The following is a 25,276-nucleotide window of genomic DNA, read 5'->3' on the forward strand; positions in this document are numbered from 1 at the left end:
GACAAAGACATGTAGGCGAGCAGAGCTGTGAATTGAACCTACAAACTTCCAGTTCAAAGACAACTTGCTTGTGGCCCACAAGCCGAAAGTCGGCTTGTGGCCCACAAGCCGCAAGTTGAGAACTCTTTTTCTGGCTTTTTCTGTGAATGCAGCAGAGGGAAGCGTTGGTTCTTCATGATGGTGTTTCATAACACTTTAATGCACTTTGAAAAGGAAATGGACAAATCAACAACTTCCCGTTTTAAGACGAGACAAAGTGAGACCACAAGAAAATGGTTCGAACTTAAAGAACATGATGATGATGACAATGATGATGATGTGAAATCACGACACAGAAAAACCAAAAGATAGTAATTATTATTATTGTATACTTAATCATACAGTTACTGCACGGTTTATCTCACTGGACGGTCAGAGACTTGAGTAAAATGCTGTCTTTTAACAAACCGCGTCCTGTTATTAAATTTCACTTCCTCTCTATGAAATTTAAAAAAACAAAAAGAGAAGACAGAGACAGAGCCACAGCATGAAGACTCTCATGAGCGCTTCATCGTAGAGATAATTTCACTCCGTGGAACTATAATCAGCTCTTTCTGTGGTATTTCCTGACTGCTTGGACATTAACAAAATGAGTCCTGGACTGGAAAAGGATGGAACAACAAACACAGGAGGAGAAAAAGGTTGGAGACTCATCAGTGTTTTCTGCTGCCTGCTGAGTATCAACTCTTTGCCTCATGCCGTTACAGGATACGCGATGAAGACCTGCAAAATCAGTTACAACGTCGCCATATGTGTCAACATGAAACTCAAGACGATTCCTCAAGATATTCCACCAACAGTGGAAGGTTTAGACTTCAGTTCAAATCAACTTTCAAACGTCCAGTTCTCAGATTTCAGAAACCTTACACTCCTCACACTGTTGGATCTCAAACAAAACAAAATTGTGCTGATCCAAAAGGGTGCCTTTGCCAATCTGACTTTCCTAGAGAAGTTAAACCTCAACAACAATAAACTTTCGAAACTCGGGGAGGATCTCTTCGATGGTCTGAACAATCTCACTGAGCTCAGGATTGCCAGTAATCGCATCAACGCCGTGGCTTCCTCCGCATTTACGTCGATGAAAAGCTTGACTTTTTTGGACATTTCTTACAACAAACTGCGAGACGTCGTGGAAGTTCATTCAATATTACAGAACCTGCCACATCTGCGCGTGTTGTACGTTAAAAATAACGATTTAACCAGTTTTCACTCGTGGGAGCTGAGCAACAGATCGCTGGAGCTCGAATCCCTCGACTTGTCGCAGAATTCGATTGCCGTTTTTCAGATCACCGCGGACATTTTTCCAAATCTCACCTGGTTTAATATCGGCGGCGCTCCGAGAAAGCAGTGGATGATATGGGACGTGCACGCCGAGACCTTCTTTAGTCAAGTCTCTACTCTCGATATCAGTGGGCTTCTAATGGCTTTTGCCGACATGAAATTATTATTCGGCACGGTGAACGCTTCGCTCACCTCTCTGAGGATGAACGCTATGAAATACGATCTCAGAGCGCTGATCAACGTGTCCTGCACCGTCCCGACAATGTCCACACTGCAGCTGCGCCGCAACAAACTCAGATCTGTCACCGCGGACTTGATCAAGTTGTGCATTAATATAGCCGAGTTAGATTTAGCAGAGAATAAGATCCAAATCATTGGTGACAACGCTTTCGGATCGACGCACAACTTGAGAATCTTGAGCCTCAGCAGCAACAGGCTTTTATCCGTTCCCGCTGCCATCAGGGATCTAAGTCTCGTAGAGTTGGATCTCAGCTCGAATAACATTTCCAGACTTGAATGTGAAGATTTTGTCAATCAGACGAGGATGCAACGGCTCAAACTGTACGATAATTCAATATCAGCTCTAAAAGAATGCGTTTTTAAGGATTTAGTACGACTTAAAATTTTAAAGTTGCAGAGCAACCACATGACCCGTTTAAACGGTGCTTTCAGAAATCACTTGCCAGATCTCAGACAGCTGCTTTTACATGGAAATGAACTCACGTCGTTCAAACGCGGTGAATTCAGCGGCCTGCGGTCGCTCCAGAACTTGTCTCTGCACCATAACAAACTAAAGACATTCGAAAATGGATGTTTTCTGGGTCTGACCAATCTCACCGACTTGCTTTTACAGAGCAATAATATCAAAGAAAGGGAGATAAACAAAGGTTGTTTCAACGACATGACAAATTTAAGACGACTGGATTTGAGAGAAAATCACATTAATTATAACTCTAGCTCCGCTTTGCCTCACGCGCCATTTTCTCAACTGTCCCGTCTGGAAATGTTAGCCATTCCTTCACAACACAGCCACGGAAAGTCGCAACTGCCTCGCAACTTCCTGCAAGGTCTGACAAATCTGTCCATCTTCAACGCGAGGAATATTCAACTCCTATCTCTAGATAAAGACACATTCATTTACACGCCACAGCTGCAAGAGCTCGACATCAGCTCCAACGATCTCAACGATCTCTCTCCAGATTTGTTTGTCCCGATTCAGAAGCTGAAAACACTCTATATTTCCAGAACGAGCCTCGGTTCACTGTTTTATCTCACAGAGGCCAAACTCACCCAGCTGGAGTTCCTGCAGGCGAGGAAGAATCAATATTCAGTTATCAGCGAGGAAATAATGAAGTCCCTTCCGGCTCTTGTTTATGTGGATTTCCAGGGGAACAGCTTCACCTGCGACTGTGATAACGCCTGGTTCATCGAGTGGGCGAAAGACACCAACAAAACACAAGTTTTTGACGCTTATAACTTTAAGTGCAACTACCCCGTGCACCTCAGAGGCATGAAACTTTTTGACCTGGACATCCAGCAATGCTCAGTGGACACCGAATTCATCCTCTTTGTCTCCAGCACGTGTACAATCCTCCTCTTTATGATGGTGTCCTTCGTCTATCACTTCCTGAGGGACCACCTCGTCTACATGTACTACCTCTTCTTGTCTAAGATCTTTGACCAAAGGCACAAAAATAAGCAAGTGCGCAGTCAGTATGACGCCTTCATCTCCTACAACAACCACGACGAACCCTGGGTCGTCAGAGAGCTGCTGCCCAAACTGGAGGGAGAACAGGGCTGGAGATTCTGTCTGCACCATCGAGACTTTGAACCGGGTAAGGAAGGGCTTTACACCTGCAACTCCTGGCTATATGTAATCTATCAAGTACACCTATTTAACTGCTTCTTAGCCCAAATATCTAATTATGAAATCACATGGCTGTGACTCACTGTAATTTAGAGATGTAGAAGTGGTAAAGACGACCTGCTGGAGATCAAACCGAGCGTGGCATGGTTGTTGGCAGAAGAGCTGTGTGTCTGACACACAACCGTCTCTAGAGTTTACAAAAAATTAGCCCAGACAGACTGGTTTGAAATTAGAGAGAGGCAACAGCAACTCCACTGATAAATTAAAAAGCACTTGTTTGTTCTAAAAAATGTCAGAAAATGTTGAGAAAAGTCCATCAGTGTTTCCCCAAACCTGAAAATGTCTTATTTTGTCCACAAACAGATTTAATCCATTTTGAATGATTTTGTTTGTCATATATGGAGCAAACGAAACAGAAAACATTAACATTTGAGAGGCTGAAAATTCAGAGAACCCGCAAAAACCCATGGAAATTCATTACCAAAATAGCCAAAATTGCCAAAACTATTAAACAATCCAAGAATCATTGCGAGCCTTAACTCAAATAACCAAGGACTGCAAAAGACCTACCAGATGCCACTTCATCAGTCATTATATGTACCTAATGAGTGTACATATATAATGAGTGTAAATGCAATGGTAGAAAAGAGAAAAGTGGCAAAAAAAAATTCTTCCGAATCTGTCCGTTTGCAATCTCACCTATGCTTTGATGCGCTACGATTCTCATTTTTATACTTTAATTTCTATCCCAGGAGGTGTCACGTTCTCTGGCAGACAATTAAAAAGGGACCTCATGAGGCGACTGCTTTGCTTTTTATAACATTTCACTGTTCTTATCCTCAGGTAAACCCATCATAGAAAACATCGCAGACGCCATTTATGGAAGCAGGAAAACCATCTGTGTGATCAGTCGCAGGTACCTGAAGAGTGAGTGGTGCTCCAAGGAGATCCAGCTGGCCAGGTAACACATCAGACCAAAACCTGTATGTGTGGTACAATAAGGCATATCGTCATTATTTATACAGATATGTGTGCTCACCAAAACCTAAAGCATAAACAGCTTGGTAAACACTCACCAGCAATATCAAATAAACGATGGTCTATTGGAGCAGCAGGTCAAAATAAAACACTCACAAAACATGAATTTTGGATTGAAGCAAAAAAACAAAATGGTCCACAAGGAACATGAACTTGGACTTCCTGGTTAGCTCACGTCAGTCTGGTTTAAGCAGGTGGGAGGGGCTGATTTAAAAAGGGAAGGAGGGAAAGTCTGAGGACATCTGGTGGATGTGTGGGGAAATGCAATAAAGGGGAAACTTCCACAGAAACCGTAGGAGTCTGAGGAAAAGATTTCTATATTTATATTTAAATTCTTGGAAGGAAGGGTGAGTTTACGTATTCACAAAAAAAATAATGCTACAAACAAATTTAGATCGAATGATCTAATACAGTCAGAAAGATTTGTGTCAATATTTTCAAATAACACTTTATGAATTGAGCAAACAAAAATGAACCACAAAATCAAAATACGCAGATTGCAAATAAAATATTGATTTAATCATTCAAAAAATATTTTATTTGCAAAGATTGAAATCATTGCTCTTTTGCGTTTGCGCTCCCTCACTTTACTCCGTAGCCAATAACCGGGCAGCTTCCTAAGGCCCCGCCCATGATCAGAATCGCAAACGAAAAAAAAATCGGAGCAAACTAAATTCCGATCATTGCAAACAAGAAATGCATTTCCAAACAAATAAAATACAATATTTTTGAATGATTAAATCAATATTTTATTTGCAATTTTGCATTTTTGTTTGCGCAATTCATTAAGTGTTTGTTTGTGTATAGAAAATATTGACACAAATGTAGTACCACCAGAGGAAGCTTGTACCACAGTTTGAGAACCAAAAAAATTACATTAAAATTCCTCAAAATTATTTCTAACTACACAAAGAAAAATTCCACTGTTTCAGCGTCTAAATCAGACAAGAACATTATGAATTCATGTTTAAATGTCAACATTATGTTGCTTGTTACTAAAATTGTTGAGTTAGTAAGAGTTGAGAAAACACACTTTTGTGGCAGTTGCTAGTTGGCAATGCAAGCTTGTGAATATTGCTAAGGAATGAAGATAAGATAAACTTTTTCAATATGTCTACTATTACAAATAATGAATTACTAGTAGCACCCTAGCTAGCTAAATAGCTTTCATGACTTTAGTCTTGTAAAAGACTTAAATCATGAAGGATATTGTAGAATGAATATTGTTAGATTATAATCCTGAAAACCAAGGCAAATACACTTGAAAGTCCCATCCTCAAGTTCTCCTCCATCTTTGTATCTTGCTGCTAGCTTCCGCCTGTTCCACGAGCAGAAGGACGTGCTGATCCTGGTCTTCCTGGAGGAGATCCCCACCTCGGAACTGTCTCCATACTACAATATGAGGAAGCTGCTGAAGAAGCAGACCTACCTGAGCTGGCCTCGAGCCGCAGAGCACACCGAGCTCTTCTGGGAGAAACTGGGGAAAGCTCTGGAGACCAAAGATGAGGACAAATTCGACCTCAACGTATTGGAGAGACGGTATTAAAAAAAAAAACAGAAATATTTTCACTGTGGACTTTAACTTTTCTTACATGACATTTTAACATAGGGATGCTATGGTGTTGCTCAATGTCATGATACTGCGACAGTAAAAGCCTTGTGGAACATTATCAAACAATAGTGGAGGGAAGTGAGAACTCGCAATCCACTGTCCAGTAATGCCTTTTGCACTCTGCTCAAGGTTGTACAGAGCAAAGGTCAGGGTTATTGAGTTAGAGTTAGTGTTAGTGAATGAGGAAGTGGGAATAGCCTGTAAATTGTGAAAACGGATGAGTCACTTGATTCAAGCTGTTGCACTGATGTTAGCTCGTGGTTGGTTGTTAGGTTAGCTTTAGCATTAGCCCCAGGCGAGTGATGAAAGCAAACACAACTGTGAACATAAACCTATTACCGTTATTAGCAGCTCTGTACAGTGAGAAAAAAGCTAACGCTACACAGATGAGTGTAGCAATTCTATATCATACGGTGGATGCTATCACAATATTGCCAAAATATTGTGATAGCAGTGGTGAAAAAGCTAAAAACAACAAACAAATTTGAGCAACAAGTAAATAAAAATCATGTCATTTGTCTCAGATTGTCAACACTTGATGTATATGTTGTAAATATAGAAACATTTAATTTTCAAATTCACCAAAGGGTTTGACAAATTGCTGGTTAAAGATATTGGCAGTTTTTTTTGTCTTTATGTTTCAAACATTCAATCAATAATGTATTCAAATTGCTTCACATAAATAATACACAAATATATTTTAATGTCACTGTGCTACTACGAATATTAAAAGTGGTTTACTCGATATATTTGACTCTGTGAGACGTTGGTTTTATCTGTTTTATTGTTTTTATGGTACGACCCGTATTATTTGTGTCGTTTTTATACTTTCTACAGTATTTTATTGTTTTATTGTTTGTCTTTAGGTCTATTAGGTCTTATTTTTAGGTTCCGAGCACACAAGGTGTAAAGGTGCCCGTTACTCATGGATTTTTGAGACCACACACAGACCTGGTGAATATTTACATGTGGTTTGGGGAATTTGCATCAAAAATTATAGGTGGGAGGGACTAAAAACTTACCCCAAAAACTACTATCAGGTCATCTGGGGTCGATTAACGAAACTTGGTACACACGTTCATTTTATATTATATTTGTTTTATTTATCTCTAAAGTACAGCACTTTTCTTTAGCTGTTGTTTTTAAAATGCTTTATAAATAAAAGGTGGATTGGATTGGCAACTGGATGCTAATCAGTGTCTACAAGAAAGGCAGTAAACGGTTAAAGGCCCTTTACATAAAATTGCACTCTAGTCGCTCAGGTTTTTGAAGGAAGTGAGCAAAAAACTCAACTCCTTGTGAAACAGAAAGGGATTTTAATGACCAGTGGCCTACTTTGTTTCTCCTCCACAAAGTGTATTGATGTATGTAAATAAGTATAAATAACAGAAAAAGATGCATAGTCAATTCAGACGTATGAAAACAGAAGTAGAATAGAAGACAAATCTTGTAACAAAAACAACAAAGCGTAAACAGTGAAAACCAACGCACCCATCCTACAACTTCTGTCACAACCGAACAAGGACTTGAACCCAATAGCACGACTCAGAGACAACTTCCAAAAATATTCCAATTTATTGGACAAAGTAACAAATAAAAATCACTCTCAAAAGGAGGAAAAGTATCAACAGAAAATCACTCTATCGAGGAATCACTAGATAAGAAAAAGGCAAAAGTAACAAATTATAATCACTCACTGGGAGGAGACAAAAGGTCTGGGCAAGGTGCCAAATCAAAATCACTCTTCACGAGGAAAAAACTCTGATGGCTCAAAAAGGGACAAAACAAAGTAGCAACTAAGAAAAGCAAAAACCTTACAAACAATTGACGTGGCATGGATTGGCGTGGGTTCTCTGGCATGACAGACAAGACGAACTGGCACAGGGCAGAGGGAAGCACAGGCTATATGTGAACTCAAAGTAATGGGGAACAGGTGGAAACAATCAGGGCGGGGAAGATAATCAGACTGGGGGGAAAACTACAGGGGAAGGGCAAGTTAGCTAAAACAAGAGGAAAGAGAGATGTCAAAATAAAACAGGAAGTCACAAGACAAAAAATAGAAGGCAAAACTAAACATAACTTAACACAACTTTCTAGATATGACAACTTCCCCTTAAAAGAGAAAGGACACGACAGGCAGCAGAAACAGCAGGACACTCATCGTGTCCTCTGGACTGCAGATGGACTGCGTCGTTTCCCGTCTTTATGAACAACAATATAGCAAGATTGAAAGTTTAAATTCAATCAGAGCTTGATTTTCTCTTCCTTGCACCAAAGTAAGTACCTTTTTGTATACGTGAAAGTTAAAAATAAATAGTGACTTTAACCAGATCATTGATGTACATTGTCCTTATGGCCCTTTGTTTTCCGTTTTGTTGAATTTTCAGCACTTTTTTCTTCCTCTATTCAACAACTGGATGAAGGAAGAACAACAAAATGGGTCCTACAGTGAAAGAGAGTGAAACAAAAGGAGGAGGAAAATCTTGTCTTATCTTGATTTACTGCCTGCTCAGTATCTGTCGTTTGTTTTCTCCCGTGACAGGATTTGCATTAAAAACTTGCCTGATGAGTTGCGACGTTGCCATTTGTGTCAAAATGAAACTCAGGGCTGTTCCTCGAGACATTCCCCCAGCCGTGAGAGGCTTCAACTTGTCTTCAAACAGGATTCCAAAAATTCAAGTCTCAGATTTCGTTAATCTACCCGTTCTGACACAGTTGGACCTCAATTTTAATGAGATTTCACTGATAGAAAAGGGTGCATTTGTCAAACTGACTTCCCTCAAAACGCTAATACTGAGTAATAATAAACTTGTTGAGCTCGGGGAGGATGTTTTTGACGGTCTGAGCAACCTTGCAGAGCTCAGGATAGTCAGTAATCACATCAAAGCTGTGGCATGGACCTCCTTCAGGTCGACAAAAAGCTTAAAATTCCTGGACATTTCCGACAACAAACTGCATCCCATCGGAAAAGTCCACTGCGTGTTACATCACCTGCCACATCTACACAAACTATTCCTTCAAGACAATGGATTAACCTCTTTTCACTCGTGGAAACTGACAAACAGATCACTGGAACTCAAATCCCTCGACTTGTCCCGGAATCCGATGGCAGATTTACAAATCACTGCTGATATTTTTCCAAATCTCACCTGGTTTAATATCAGTGGCTTTTCCTCAATGCATCCACTGATATGGAACGTGCAAAACCGAAGTTACCTCCGCGGAGTTTCCACTCTTGATATCAGCGGGCTTCAAATGTCCTTTGCCGACGTGAAAACATTGCTCGAGACCGTAAACGCCTCACTCACGTCTCTGTCGATGAATTCTATGAAAGATGATCGCAAAGCGCGGATCCACCTCTCATGCGCCGTCCCGACGATGTCCACGCTGCAGCTCCGCCGGAACAAACTGAAATCCGTCACTTCAACATTGTTCAAGCTGTGCTACAACGTCACCGAGTTAGACTTGACAGAGAATAAGATACACTGTGTTTGTGACGACGCCTTCAAATCTCTGTGGAGTCTAAAGATCTTGGGTTTAGGTCACAACAAGCTTTCATCTGTACCTGGCGCCACAAGGGATCTGCCAAGCCTGGTCAAGTTGGATCTCAGCTCGAACCGTATTAGCAAACTAGTATGTGATGACTTTGCCAATCAGACAACGCTTGAATGGCTCAACCTTGATGGCAACTCAGTATCGGTGCTAACAAAATGCGTTTTCAGGGACTTAGTACAACTGCAAGTTTTGAAGTTAGGGAACAACCACATGTCCAAGTTACACGGTGCCTTCACAGAGCACTTGCCAAATCTCAGACAGCTGTTTTTGAATGGAAACAAACTCACGACATTTAAACGTGGCGAATTTCGCGGCTTACGGTCCCTCCGGAACTTGTTACTACACGGAAACAAAATAGACACACTTGAAAACGGATCTTTCATCGGTTTGACCAACCTTACCGATTTGCTCTTGCAGAACAACCACATTACAGGAAGTGAAATAAACGAAGGTTGCTTCAACGATCTTGTCAATTTGAAGAGATTGAATTTGAGGCACAATCACATCAACTATGAAAATAGCTCGGCTTTGACTCAAGCACCGTTTTCTCAGCTGTCCCGCTTGGAGACGCTCGCTCTTCCATCTCAGCGCTGCAGGCTGAGAACTCACCTGCCGCGTAACTTTCTCCAAGGTTTGAGAAACCTGTTAGTTTTCAACATCAAGAACATCAGACTTTTGTCCTTGCACAAAGACATGTTCACGTACACGCCTCGGCTGCAGCAGCTCAACATTGACACAAACAACCTCAAGTGTCTCCACCCAGATTTGTTTTCACCGATTCAGGACCTTAAAAGTCTTTACATCTCGAGAACGAGTCTTCCGTCTCTGGATTTTCTCATTCACGCCAACCTTACCAAGCTTGAGTTTTTGCAGGCAAGACAGAACAACTACTCAGTCATCAGTGAGGAGATAATAAAGTCCGTACCTGCTCTAGTTTATGCGGATTTTCAGTGGAACAGCTTCACCTGTGACTGTAACAACGCCTGGTTCCTTCACTGGGCGAAAGACAACAACCAAACCCAAGTTTTTGACGCCTACAACTTTGAGTGCAGCTATCCTGCACATCTTAAAGGTATGAAACTGTTGGACCTCAATGTCTCGTCCTGCTCGGTGGACATTGAATTCATCCTCTTTATCTCCACCGCGTGTGCGATCCTCTCGATTATGGTGGTGTCCTTCACCTACCATTTCCTGAGGTGGCACCTGGTCTATGCCTACTACCTCTTCTTGGCTTTGCTCTTTGACTCACAGCATAAGAACAAACAAGGTCCGAGTCAGTATGACGCCTTCATCTCCTACAACACCCATGATGAACCCTGGGTCATCAAAGAGCTGCTGCCCAAACTGGAGGGAGAACAGGGCTGGAGATTGTGTCTGCACCATCGAGACTTTGAACCGGGTAAGAAAGTTGCACCTGCAACTGCACTACGTCATTTTCACACCGGAAACACGATGAGGACAGGTGAATGAATGATGAGGACAGGTGGATGATGATGAGGACAGGTGAATGATGATGAGGACAGGTGAATGATGATGAGGACAGTTGAATGAATGAGGAGGACAGGAGAATGAATGATGAGGACAGGTGAATTGGCGTTAATTAAGGTTCCTGAGTGAGTGACATTTGTGACCGTTGATCCATTTGACTGATAAAGTGTGTTTACTGTACATGTTTTATTTTGTCAGCACTTTAGTTTGTAAAAGTTTGGCCTTTATGCAAAACAATTCATGTGAGATTTGTGTTCCCTTGTCCTTTTTGCACGACACAAGAAAGAACCTTGTTAAAAAAGTAATTAAGTAAGATTTTAAACAAGCTACTTTTTTTTACTTTAACTTGAGAATACTTTTTAGACCAGTACTTTTACTTGTACTTGAGTAAAATCTTATCAAAGTAGTGGTACTTTTACTTAGAGTAGAATAGTTCAGTAGTAGTTCCACCTCTGATTTTAAGGAACAGTTCTATATATACCGTTTATCAGTCACACAGTCAGCGTTTTACTTTTGAAACACAACAGTAGAGGGCGCTCTTTGTCCATGCACCAAACTACAGCCTGGCTAATCTTTTTTCCCCTCAGGTAAACCTATCATTGAAAACATCACAGACGCTATTTATAGAAGCAGGAAAACCATCTGTGTGATCAGCCGCAGATACCTGGAGAGTGAGTGGTGCTCCAGGGAGATCCAGGTGGCCAGGTAAAGAGAGCGTCATCTCTGAGCTTTTCAAATCATGTCCACGTGTATTCTTTGGTGACCTCTCATCCGTCCATAGCTTCCGTCTGTTTGACGAGCAGAAGGATGTGCTGATCCTGGTCTTCCTGGAGGAGGTCCCCACCTCTCAGCTGTCTCCTTACTACCGCATGAGGAAGCTGCTGAAGAAGCAGACCTATCTGAGCTGGCCTCGAGCAGAGGAGCACACCAAGCTCTTCTGGGAGAAACTGAGACAGGCTCTGAGGACCGGGGAGGACGATGATGGAGAAGACAATCTCCTCAACAATATGGGGGACAGACATTAATTAATATGAAATACTGTCCTCTACGTTTTTACAAGCTCAAACCTTCACTGGACACCAGTTTGAATCGTTTGGACTGTTTTTTTTTTTGGATAAGATGGTGCTGTTTTACGTTCTTGATGCACTTTGTTTTTTGACTTTTCTGATGTTATGTCAATGAATCCATGTCATTTTAACCAGTAACAGGTGGAGATGTATTCATTTTTACCAATAAGTTTGTATAAATTAATTAATTAATTAATTTATTAATTATTAATAATTTGTAAAAAAAAAAAAAATTACAATATATATATATTTAGTTTTTCCATTTCCATGGATTTTAACATTTACATTTTTCCCATTTTCCAATAAAAGTTTATTCAATTACTTCTTTAATTTTTTTTTGTTGAATTTATGTTCTATATCAATCTCATGTTGTGTCACTTCTTTTAAATGGCACGTGTTAAAGGGTTGCATTCGTGGTAAGAAATAAACATGCACATACAATCGTGTTAGTGAACATCTGTTGTTGTTTTTTTAATAAATTCATATGTAAGTTACAATAAAATGTAAAAGAAAAAAAATTAAAAGAAGAAATTTAAATAAAAACAATGCATCGTAGCTTTAGCCACTACACTTCCCTGTTTATGAAACAGAACACTAAAATGCGTAACACAAAAATCATACACATACAGTATTATATAAAATATCTAGGATTAGATTATTTATTTCTTTTGGTGCTGGAATGAGTAGAATAAAGTTATATATTCAGCTCAGTTTATTGTAGTATTTTCTCCTTGGTGATCTGAGCTATTCTTTTCTTCATGTCACTGCACGGAAAAAAAACAAAATAAATTAAAAATGTCAGGAGGTTGTTGAGGACAAAATGAATAGTAACAGAATAGTTACTATTACAATAATACAATGAAATGGAAAAATGTTTGTACTCACTCCACACACTTCATTGCTCTCTGAGTCCATCTCTTTGAAGGGTCAGCGCACACAAACCTCCCCGGACGGTGGAAGCTGTGGGAAATGAAAGCATGAAAGTTACACATGAGGTAATGTTTCACTGCGGCACATATTTACACACTCACACACTCACTCTTTAACCACAGGGAAAACACAGATAAGGACATGTGCTGCATAGTTGACACACACACACACACACACATACTTTCACCTGGAGCCAGTTTTCTCAACAACAACTTCATTCATTCACAGTCTGCTCTGAATGATTTAACCCTTTAACACCTGGACTTTTTTGCTTGGATAAAAGGACCAGAGAATGTCCTGTGAGTAAGTGCTTTTGCCCATTTTTCCAGAATAACCTTCAATATCTGGCGGTTATTTACAAATTGCTGCATGTTAAAATAGTGTTTTGACAATTTAAAATGAAGAAAAACAAAACATTTTGTGTTAAATTTCAAATTTGAACAGTACAAACAGATATTAACACTAACATTTGAGTCTCTAAAATTGGAAACTATTCATCCAACTGTCTCCTCTCTGGTGACAAAGACACTGATGTCAGTCTTTACACATAATTTGTTTTTATCTCCTTTTCTTTTCTATTTTCTTTCATAAACCAAACCTAATCATACACTGTAAAAAAAAAAAAAGCTTCATACGTTAATTTAGCTGGCGTTGCATCATATTACACGGTCACAGTTGATAAGTCATGTAATCGCCTGTTTTTAATTAACTTCCCTCGGGATACACTTTGCAATTATTAACTGGTCAACAACTACAGTAGGTTTAATAAGTCATTAACCAGTTAGAGTCTTACATGGGAACATTTTTTAATGGTTGGCATATTTTTATTAATTGACGCTCATTGACAATCATTGTTCCTATCATTTCCAAGCTCTGCGCTACATTGATCTTTTTGCTTACTAAATATCAAACACCTGCTTGGTTTAATTCACCATTCAACCCATTTCCCCTCTTGTTCCCTGTGGCTCTGTTTTCAATTTTCGACTCTTTACTTACATGATGGCGTTGATGTCGCACGACGTGTTTATGGTCTGGACGGTGTAATCCAGCAACCGTCTGCACGACAAGGGGCGCTTGGTGTACATCAAGCAGCAATTTCCTGAGGAAAGATAAGTAAAAAGACAAATGCATTTTTGTTGATGATAAAATTCAAATTTTCTGGCATGAAAACTACAAATCACAAGTCTTAAAACCTGCAGATAGAAACCTTATCTGCAAATTAACGCAGTGTTTTGCCAGATTTTCTATCTGAGCACCCACATTTTAAAGATATAAATCATGACAATAGTTAGATAGATATCCTGACGTACAAAAAATTGAATCTGATACTATCCAAACATCCTATATATGGTATATTCACTATGTATACATAGTTAACAGCTCAGCAGTGTGTATCAGACTGATATCGGTATTAGTAAATACTCAAGTTTGTGATATCAGACAGGAAAATGTGATTATCAAAAATATTCGCAAAATATGGGGAAAATTCTCCCAAATTTGTTTGGGAGAATCACTGGGTCAGATATCGATATCAATATCTGATATGTGATATTGGACACAAAAAGTGGCATCGTATAGGGCTGAACAATTACTCGAGATTTTGTCAAAAAGTCAAGAATAAGCGCAATTAGATATTGATTCAAAATCGCTCAGGCGTGGTATCGTACCGTCACTAGACAAGAACAAAATTTGGGGAAAAAGTGAAAAATAATCTCAGCTCTGGTAATTTGGGAACCCCCAAAAAAAAAATCTGTGACCCATCTGGGTCCCCAACCCAGTCTTTGGGAACCACTCACCTGTGGACTGTGTGCTGCGGATGAAGGTGCTGAGGATGACGATGGTGCACAGGGCTGCCATGACACGCATGTTGCTGTTGCTGCTGTTGCTTGTCATGTTGACTCGTTGTCGAGTTGTCTTAGAGTTGTGGAGTGAAGAGTTGAGAGTGTGACAGACACAGCGGTGAGTGGCGCTCTTAAGTAGGACTCGCCTGGGGTTTCCCCTGTTATTCTGCAGGGTTGTGTACACCTGTGTGTGTGTGTGTGTGTGTGTGTGTGTGACTGGCACCGAGCCAGGAAACAGAGAAGGGAACAGCTGGCATCGGAGCAACTTTAATGCTCAGACGGGTGGATATGCAAAAAAATATTTCCTACCTGTATCAGGCAAATCTGAGTTTCGCATATTGAGAATTGGAAACCTGACATCAAGCCACACCTTGATTCTACCATTTGTTTTGTTTTTATATACTTTATTAATCCCCTAAGGGAAAGTATTTCTCTGCATTATATTTAAATATATAAATATATTTGTAAGTATGATATAACAATGTGAATATAATGTGAAAAATCCTCTCAAAAGTAACCATTTATTACATGTTTATTCACTAATATCAAGACTTTTACTCCGGGCCATAAATTTAAAAGTGTGTAATTAAAAAAACAAAAACAAAAGACTCATTTAAAGGTCCACTATGTAAGATTTAGTGACACTCATTGATGAGATTGTTGAATTTTTGAACACATTTTTAACATTTTTGTCCAGTGCCTAAGAATTAGTGACATCTAGTGGTGAGAAATGATGACTCATGTGTTCACCCCTTCCTTTTCCCAAGCACGCCAGAAAAAAATAGGTCTTTGTGGAAACATGGCGAGCAAAGGTAAGGTTTTTTTTTTTAAGTTTGATGATGATCGCACTTTTTGGACTTTGGACTTTTTGTACCGTCCTTACATGATAGACATGCGTACCATCTTTCATTCATGTACGTGAAACATGTTGAAAAATCACTTAATAAAAGCTTATTTTTTTCCATTTTTGTTAGCCCCTCCCACTTCCAATTTTAGACGTAAATTTCCGATTAATTATTAATTTGAGTGAAAATGACTATTTGAGTCAGAGGACAACACCCCCACTTACTCTCGACAAGTTATTCAATAACGGCCAGTATTTCATTAAAAAAACTGAACAAATTACACGGGAACACTCAAAAGACAAATCATTTGGTGACAAGTGACTGACTCACTGTGATTTAGTGCGTTTGTGGTGAAAAGTGGGCTGATTGCCACTTAAAACCCTCCTGCACAATCGAAAGTAAGATATGAGAAGAGATAAGTAGCACATATTCAAGATAAAGACACCTCAGCAATAAAGAGGAAATATAAATTAGTGCCTTTGTTTGGTGGAAAAGTCTCTCGGTTTCCTCACCAGCGGCAATTTTTATTTTGAGATCAAATATGAGGACACACACATTCAAACGCCTCATTCATGTCCACACATGTCTGACATTAAGTTTGCTGCAATAGCTATGTCATACTTTCTATTGTGGACGTAAATGCCTTTGATGGTTTGCCGACTACTTTTATGACGTAATCTGGCCGACTGCCTCTTGGTCAAGGTCAGTCGGCCAGATTACGTCATAAAAGAAGCCGCACCTCCTTTTTTCATGCCGTAATTCATCAGTTAATTCATTCACCTTTTTTTAAAACTGAGTATTATAGTGATTTGTCAACAACTGGATGGCTCAAACTCTGAAAATGGTAATAAAGTAAGAAATTCAGTACCGAGACATGAAATCTTGAACACTGGTCAATAAATATTGTATGAAACCATGAAAAAGGTAATGTGACCTCACATGTGTAGACTGGTATGACAAGTATGTGACACATACTTGTGCAATACCTGATGAACCTGATAGTGACGAGATGATGTCCTTATTTACCTTTAAGTGTCCTGCTCAGGGACAAGTAGATTTATTGGTGGCTCAGTGGTAAAACATTACAAATATATATTTTTAAAAGGATTTTATATTTTTTTAAAAAAACAAATAAAGAAAAATTCTTCAATTCTTGCCAAATTTAAATAATTTGGGCCTTTAATGTCAACAGTCCAAATGTGTGGTTTTAATTTTAAGATTCACATACAGTAGTATATCTTTACAGGTTGAATTACAGTATTTTTTTTATGTGTACATTGGCTTCCTGGATTAGATTTTAACCATTTGAAAAGAAATATTCCACCTTTTGTTACAATGGGACTATTAAGTGGTATTTCAAGGGTAAATGGAGCCTGTGAGTTGTGTAATGTGACCTCACATGTGTAACTCAAACCACTACTCATATCATATTTAATTGTAGAAACTAACCTGACATAAGTCAAGATTTGTTTAAATGTTGCATCAGAAACTACAAACTAAAAAACGAAAATATTTATTAGTGTAATTGACTTGAATTCATAGTGTATTTATCTAATCGCACCATTTTTTGGACTTACAGTATTTACTTATTAAGGCTGAAGATACTTAAGATAATTTGACTTGTTTCAAGGTATTTCAATGTTTTTTCTTGTGCCATTTTCTTCCTGCACTGGCAGATCATTTAGCTGGAAACAAGTAATTTTCACCTAAAATTGGTTATATTTTCTTGTTTTTTTTAAAAAAACAAATTTTCAAAAGGCATTTTTTGCAGTATTATCTTAAATTTCTGACAAAATTTCAAGTATTTGGTCCGAATGAATCACTTTATAGTTGTTTTACAGGGTGAAGTACAGTATATATCATCAATGTCATAGACTTTGACCAAAACCTATTGTTACAATGAGAACATTAAGTGATATTTTAAGGGTAAATGGAGCCTGGTTTTTGTTTAATAATGTACATGTGTGATGTGACCTCACATCTGTAGCTCAAGCTACTTCTCATCATAATTTATTGTGACATGAGTCAGGATTAGTTTAAATGTTGCATCATCAGAAACTGAGACTGTATTATCTTCAATTTCTGCCGAATTGTCAATTATTTTTAATTATTAAATTAAACGCACCTTTGTAATGTGACACAAGAGTAACATCACACCCACTGTGTAAACTTCCTCGCCTGTTTTGACGTCACTGTAACTGAAGTAAAGCTTTAAAACAAGATTAGTTTAAAAACTGACTCATTAATGGACAAAGCTGCTTTTTACACGCGTGTTTATCATGTTTCACACACACACACACACACACGCAGACAAACCCACACACACACACAATGATGCAATCTCCTCCCTGACCATTGTGTCTTGACTGTTGACTCTTTGACGAGGAAATAGCTCGACATTGTAAAAAAAAAGGAAAAACCTTCACACACATTGGACAGTCCCACTTTTTTCTGGGGCTATTTTTAGCTCCTCAAGGCTGTGATATAAAAATAGATTTCAACCTTGTTTTTAACCTCATTCACGCCTGTAATGTAAGGCTGATGGTTTAGATCATTGTTTTTCCTTTGTTTTTGGTCCAATTCTGCAAAATCACTTTAGCTTCAACCCCTGATGTTTTTAAATGAACTGTAAAAAAAATAAACTTCACTTTTTTTTATGAATTTATTTAGATTTATTGTTTTTACTTAAAATCCAATGTGTAAAACTTAGCAGATTTTTTGTGTAAAATCACCTGAACATTTCTAATAGCATTATATTACGATTTTATTGTCATAATATTAACAACTTTATTCTCGTAAAAATTATGACTTTTTTCTTGAAAAATTATGACTTTTTAATATTACGACTTTATTCTCGTGAAATAATGACTTTATTCTCGTAAAATGTGGACTTTTTTCACATAAAATTATGACTTTTTAATATTACGACTTTATTCCTGAAAATTATGACTTTATTCTCGTAAAATTATGACTTTATTCTCCTAAAATTCAGACTTTTTTCACATTTCGACTTTATTCTTGAAAGTTTTTTTTTAAATGATTTTCAGTTTTGCACTAATACTCCACAGTACATTAGCAAATAGACCAGCACTAAATATGTGTGTAAATTCCATCATATCCTGTTTATGAGAAAGTTTACAAGAAATAAATAAATGAATAATATCAATATATTATATAATATATATTATAATAAATCTTTATCTTCGCCACTTCTGCTGCTGTTTGTCAGGTTACTGAGTAAATCCCACCAGGTGCTGAGGCTGTTCTGAAACAGAATCAAGGTCAGGCCCAATTTCTGTCCAGCAGGAAGTGTATGAAATGATTAATCCGCAAATAAGATTAGATAACAACCAAACTTCAGACAATGTCAGTTTAAATTGCTCACTGGGAATTCAAAAATTGAAATTTAACCACCTCCACCTCAAACACTGAATAATAAAGCTGCAGGAAGCGTCTGTGGTTTGTTTTGTTTTTTTTAAAAAAAAGGTAACCAAATACTTTACACGTGTATCCGTAAAAGTACCGCGGGCCGCCCCTCTGAGAATTATATTCCTGGAAGTGAATCTTAGGAGTATCCACAACACAATGCTCAGCCCTAACTTCACACACACACACACGTTTGTCCTTGTTCAGCTAGAGGACGATCGTCTCTGGAGAAATGAGGCTCCTCTCAGTCGTCTCCTGTTCTATTCAAACACTTATAAGACACAAATAAAATAAGCAACATCTCGTACCATGTTTCAACAGAGAGATTTAAAAACAGGCAGAAAGTATGTTTACGTTTGTGTGAGCTTTAAAATCACCTTAAAACTAAATGGTTTGTTATTGTAACCTTGTGGTTGAGCCTGATAAGCTAAATTTAGCTACATTAAGGGTAAGTTAAGCTAAGCTAAGGTAAGCTAAAGCCTGGGGTATACTTCCGTGTGTGTCGCATATCCTGGACGCCCTGGTATATTCGCGGCGTCAGGGTCCTGTAGTATCCCACTTCACCAGTGGGTGGCGGTACAAGTCTGGACGCAGGCAATAGGATGCATTCCTACCGAAGAAGAATAGAACGATGCTACAGCTCCCTCGGACACGTCTTGTTCGTGCAGCTCACATCCAAAAGGTCGGTCGGGCAGGGGAGTCGGGGTGTCAGCCCATTCGTGGATCGCCACGTCGAGGTTCGGATGCCTGTCCTTGGCGACTACGTCTTCTGTTGTTGAAATGTTTTTCTGCATGGTAAGCGGGGCTTAATACTCCACCTACTGGTGGGGCAGAAATTCAGTTTGCACATGCGCTGTCCACACGTGTTAGGTCTGCATAGAAGTATAGCAGGGCCTTAACGTAAGCAAAGATAAGAAAATGCGTTATCCGCGAGGCAAAGGCCTTGCTTTATGGAGGCCACCATCTTGCGCTGGCATGTTTCTATGGCAGCCCAAATGGACAAACCAGCCAGAGTGTGTGTTTTGCATTTAGAAGCATTAACACTTATCACACAAACGAAGAACAATGGCCTTTCTGGTATGCAAAGGCCACCGTAGTTTCTCGAATGTACTTGGGAAAGAGAAGGGAGAGCTGCGTAGTCCTTACAATCTCACCATTAGACGTCATTAATTCTTACAAACTGGACTTGTAAAGTTTTGTGTTGACTTATCTCAGATGTTAGTGCTATATCTATGAGACTCATGCAATTTATTATTAAAAAGGTCCACTTTATGGTCATTTTGTGTCCTGTTCCCATGGAAGAGTTTACATGGAGTGGTGAATGACTGAGGTTGTGTGGCAACCTGATACGCACACAATGACGAGCTAGCAACCTTGAGGAAGTTATCTCAGGTATGTGAGGCTGAATACCGGGTGACTCTCCTGCCTGTGTGTGCACATGTTTTTGTGTTCTTTGCAGGGCGCGGCGGTTGCTGCACGGCCTACACCAGATTCCTTGCGGTGAAATTCATCTTCGGGAAAGAAGGGACGGTGCGGTGCCTGAAGCAGGACATGAAAGAAGGTTGCAACATCACTGCAGTGTAAGATGACCTCACTTTCCAGTTTATGATTTTCCATCATCACCTCCAGTTTTTACTGCTTTCTTTCACATGAAGATCCAAAATAGTTTTCTCCAAACAGCTGATGTGCTGATCTGACTTGTTTCTTTTGTGCTTTTTCTTCAAGTTTACTTAAGTGGAAAGGCCGTCAACTGTGCGTGGACCCAACCCTCCCCAAGATGCAAAATCTTCCTGTAGTTATGTGGTAAACATGGACACTCACATGCACACAGCTATATATGATTTAAGGGTTAATTCTGAATTAGTCCCAGAGGTTTCAAAGAATTCAATACTCAAGAGACTTATAAATAACATTTCTTTAGAACATTGGGCCAAAATGTTCTTGCAATGTTGACTCAAAACATTTTAAGAAGGTTTTTGATACAATGTTACCCAAAAACCTTCTAGGAACTTCATGCTAAGAACGTTCAAGAGAACATTAAGGCAAAAATGTTTTAGCAGTGATGTCAAAAAACAATTTAGGAAGGTTAGCATCAAATATTTTTAGATCGTTAAACAAGAACAATCTGGGAATTTAAAAAAAAAACTTCACTTCAACATTTTAAGAAGGATTTCACCCAGAAATGTATTTTTAGAGAATGTTCTCCAAGAAAAACCTTGGGCTGAGAACTTTCTTGAGAACATTAGATCAACATGTTCTGGCAGTGACGTCAAACAACAACTTAAGAAGGTTATCACCAAACATTTCCATAACATCCTGAGAACAGTGATCGCTTGACTAAAAGAGGTGACAGCAAGACTCACAGGTGGTGGAACTGGTCCTGGTCCTTATATACTGCTGAGTCTTTGATTTGAAGATGGAATCCAGGTGTGTGGAAGGTAATTGGTGGGAACGAGGGAGCCACGCCCCATCCAGCAGCACATGCAGTTTCTAGGTTCAGGCAACAAATGAGGACAAGAAAAAGCAGGAAGTAACACAAAATGGCAAGTAGTAGAGACCTTGGCCGTTCCTCAATACTCAAGTAAGCAAGTATGTACTTGCTTACTTGGGAAGTATATACTTGAGAAGTACGGGAGTACACAAGTACAAGGCTGTTTCTCAATACTCAAGTATGCAAGTATGTATGTATTGTTCTGCTGTTTGAATGGTGGCTGGCGCCAAGTGCTGCAGCCTCATTACCGCCACCTACAGTGTTGATAAATGAACATATGAAATACTTTTAATAAATGCATATATTGTTATTATTTTCACTTTTTAAATATTTAACTTCATTTATTAATTTATTTCTATTAAAATATACAATGCAAATAATACAATGTGGAAAATAGATATTACAGCATTGTAGAGTAGTACATATATATATGTATATAACGTGTACAAATATATACTACTCTACATATCTAATATTTACATATTATATTTAAATATAGATACAATGACCGTGCGACTTTAATATAAATCTAAAATTCAAAGTTAAAATAAAAAAACACATTAATAATATACAAACTTCCAAACTGTCAGGTCAAAACGTTTCCATTAAAAACAAAATAACACGTCAACAACAAATCTATGGATCACACCGAGCATCTAATGACAGCGACGTCTGAGCCAGCGGATCATTTCATCAGGACAGGCCGAGATAACGCTGCTCTGTGCCGGGCACAGTGAGTGCCGAGCGTCCGCAGAGGCGGAGCTGATCACCTCCGACAAACGTCGCTGCCAAACTATAAATACGTCATATCTTAATACATAAACCACATTCTAAATGACTCATTTCTCGCCTCAAATGATGTTAAAACTGGGTTCCGGGACACAGAAAAATATTTATTTCAGATTTATATTTCTATTATCTGCTGCTATGCTCCGCTGAAATGTATTCTGGGATACATGGCTTTCCAAAGTACGCTTAAGTCACCTCCGATGCATACTTGGTGAAAATGGGCGGAGCGAGAACACTTCCGGGTTTGAGAACCGTCCTCACTGTTCGCTTACTTGAGAATTGGAACAGCACTTGGACTGAGGCTGATGAAGTTTTATGATGTGATGGGAGTACGCAAGTACACACAAGTACGCACAAGTATGACATCTCTCAGCTGGCCTGGGAATACTTTGGCATACACCCCAGAGGAGTGTATGCCAGGGTATGCCACCCTGCTAAGGCTGCTGCCCCGCAACCCAGAAAAGCGGAAGACAGCGGAACGGACCTTTCAATGAACTTTGACTGGTTTATTCAACTTAGTCCCACCTTTGGTGTTCTCGTTCAAAAATAAGGAGATGAATTAAAAACATTCTACTCACCCACACAACAACATGTACATGTACAAGCGTATCTAGGAAACTGAATATTGTTCAGTCATCTTGTCACTGTGAAGTAATGCAGACTCGCATGTTCTGTTTTGTCCTTGTCATACGACCGTGAAAGAAAATCCCAACAGGGAGCCAGATGCCAGGCAGGACGCCCGCACAAGAAGAATACAAAAATGTGACCGCACTGTTCTCAAACTGAAGAAAAAGCATCCATCCAAAAGATTTTGTCGTTCAACTTGTTCCAATACTAAACTGTAGCCTTATCTTTGTTATTACAGAAAATGTTATCTGTAAACGTGTCGTATCTGTGCACACAATGAAATTACAGGCACCTGATTTTAAAACTTTGTCTTCACTATTTCTGTTTTATTACTGGTATTATTGTTATTATTATTATTATTATTATTATTATTAATAATATTATTTTTAATATTATTATTATCATTAATATCATTATTATGAATAAATGTGTTTTCAGCTATATTCCTGGGGAATTAGTCTTTTCTGACAGGAAGTTTTTGACTTTGACTGTTTTTCTGTCACTTAGTAACCAGACTAGGAGGGTAAGTTTTGAATGGACGGTTTTCACCAAAAATAAAGTATTGCAGACAAATACTTCCTCAAAAAAAAAAAAATTCCAGTGTGTCTCCCTATAATCAAAATGCTCTTCTGCAAAATCAGCAAAACAAATAAAGCTCTGACATGTTCCTTGTTTCCCGGCCAAGAAGGTTTTTCTTGACGTATTTGTCTCTTTGTTCATATCTGAGGACCATAACTCAAAAAGTGAAGGACATTTTTTTGTTTCAGTTGTGGTGATCTGGACACAGATCTGGATTTATTTTTACTTTGAGTGGTTTCTCTTGTCAAGAAAACAAACTTGTCTGGTTGGTAACGATGTGTGTGATGTCACTTAATTCTTTTCCTTTCATTGAAAAAACAAGAAAGTTTCTGGGTGAGGCCTTTTGATTAAAACTGATGAACAGATGTACACATATATTTCAGCACACAGGAGGCACGTAGTAAACCTGTTCAACTTATTTACAGATGAAAAAGATTTCAGGTCGGTGCTTCTTCAAAGAAAAACGAGCTTTTGAATTTGTGGTCCTGTACTTTAGAGGCTTTAGGGACAATTATTTGCCATCATTAGCATTGTTACCACTAAAATGTGTCTGTATGTGACCCATGTCTCCGAACCGTACAGGAGGGTAGTCAGTAGCGCGGCTCTGTAGACGCTGACTTTAGTGCCTTTCTTCAGATGCTTGTTGCTCCAGACCCGGCTGTAGAGTCTACCAAAAGCACTATTTGCCTTTGCCAGTCTGTTATCAACATCCTTGTCAATTTTTGCATCAGAGGAGATGGTGCTTCCCAGGTAAGTGAACTGCTGGACTGCCTTCAGTTCTGTATCACCAATCGTGATGTAGGGTGGGCGGTACTCTTCCTGGGGGGCGAGCTGGTAGAGAACCTCTGTCTTCTTTAAGCTGACTTCGAGACCGAAGAGTTCGGCTGCCTCTGCAAAGCAGGATGTTACTCCCTGCATGACAGACTCCTTGTGGGCTACAAGGGCGGCATCGTCAGCAAAGAGTAGCTCTCGGATGAGTTGCTCTAGGGTCTTGGTATGAGCCTGTAGGCGACGTAAGTTGAACAGGCTACCATCAGTGCGATATCGTATGTAGATGCCGTCTTCGTCGCCCGAGGTCTTCTGTGGCCCTTTGAAGCATCACTGTAGCTATAGTTGTAGCTAACAGTCAGTCTAAAGTTTTGAAGAATGTAAGGGTTCACAGGGACAGCACATTAAAATAATCACTGACGATTTGGTTTTAGAAGTAAACACAGCACTGGCATACGTGTTTTTAGCTTAAAAGAAAATCTCTTTCATCTACTTTGTGAAGTCAATGACACTTGTTAGTACTCAGATGAAGGTGGCTGACTTGTTCTTGTTTTTGTATGTTCATGTGTGTCTTTAAGTCTGTTGGCTATATTTTTTACCTGCCACACTAACTTCATCCAACCTCAGCTTTTGAATTTGTAGTCCTGTACTTTGGTACTTTGGGACAGTTTGCTATCATTGGCATTGTTAGCATGGCAGCATGTCTTAGCAAATTACCACTAAAATGTGTCTCCTAGCTGAACGTTAGCATGACAGCATTAGCTTTATTTAGCATACTGACATGAAGCATTATTATTCATTCCAGACCTTAAACACATACTTTACAATGCCTCGGGTTATCACATTAGCATGTTAGCTATGGCTTTAGCTAACAGTCAGTCTGAAGTTTTGAAGAATTTAAGAGTTTTCCTTTACACATGGGGACAGCACATTAAAAATAGCCAGTGATAATTTGGTTTTAAATGTAAACAATATGTACATTATGACCTTTTGAATTTTGCACCAGGCAAATATACATATTACAAAAAAAAAA

General features: G+C 39.0%; 2 protein-coding genes and 1 long non-coding RNA gene across 3 annotated transcripts; 2 read left to right on the top strand and 1 right to left on the bottom strand.

Moving 5' to 3' along the window:
* Positions 1-621: 621 nt before the first annotated feature.
* On the top strand, positions 622-12,067 carry LOC131456936 (uncharacterized). The gene is made up of 6 exons (XM_058625636.1): positions 622-3,155; positions 4,031-4,148; positions 5,537-5,764; positions 8,261-10,791; positions 11,468-11,585; positions 11,662-12,067. The coding sequence occupies exons 1-6, from the start codon at positions 629-631 to the stop codon at positions 11,903-11,905; spliced, it is 5,766 nt and encodes a 1,921-aa protein (XP_058481619.1). The 5' UTR covers positions 622-628; the 3' UTR covers positions 11,906-12,067.
* Positions 12,068-12,410: 343 nt separating this feature from the next.
* ccl20b (chemokine (C-C motif) ligand 20b) lies at positions 12,411-14,839 on the bottom strand. Its single transcript, XM_058630009.1, has 4 exons — positions 14,674-14,839; positions 13,874-13,976; positions 12,833-12,907; positions 12,411-12,711 (listed from the first exon to the last, which is right to left on the bottom strand). Exons 1-4 carry the CDS (start codon positions 14,768-14,770, stop codon positions 12,660-12,662), a joined length of 327 nt encoding a protein of 108 aa, XP_058485992.1. The 5' UTR covers positions 14,771-14,839; the 3' UTR covers positions 12,411-12,659.
* A 5,459-nt stretch (positions 14,840-20,298) lies between these two features.
* On the top strand, positions 20,299-23,096 carry LOC131459879 (uncharacterized). The gene is made up of 3 exons (XR_009240295.1): positions 20,299-20,569; positions 20,715-20,792; positions 22,972-23,096. It is a non-coding gene; the product is annotated as an uncharacterized LOC131459879 (long non-coding RNA).
* Positions 23,097-25,276: the final 2,180 nt, after the last annotated feature.

Source organism: Solea solea, chromosome 1 (genome assembly GCF_958295425.1).
Source record: "Solea solea chromosome 1, fSolSol10.1, whole genome shotgun sequence".
NCBI classification, from domain to species: Eukaryota; Metazoa; Chordata; class Actinopteri; order Pleuronectiformes; family Soleidae; genus Solea; species Solea solea.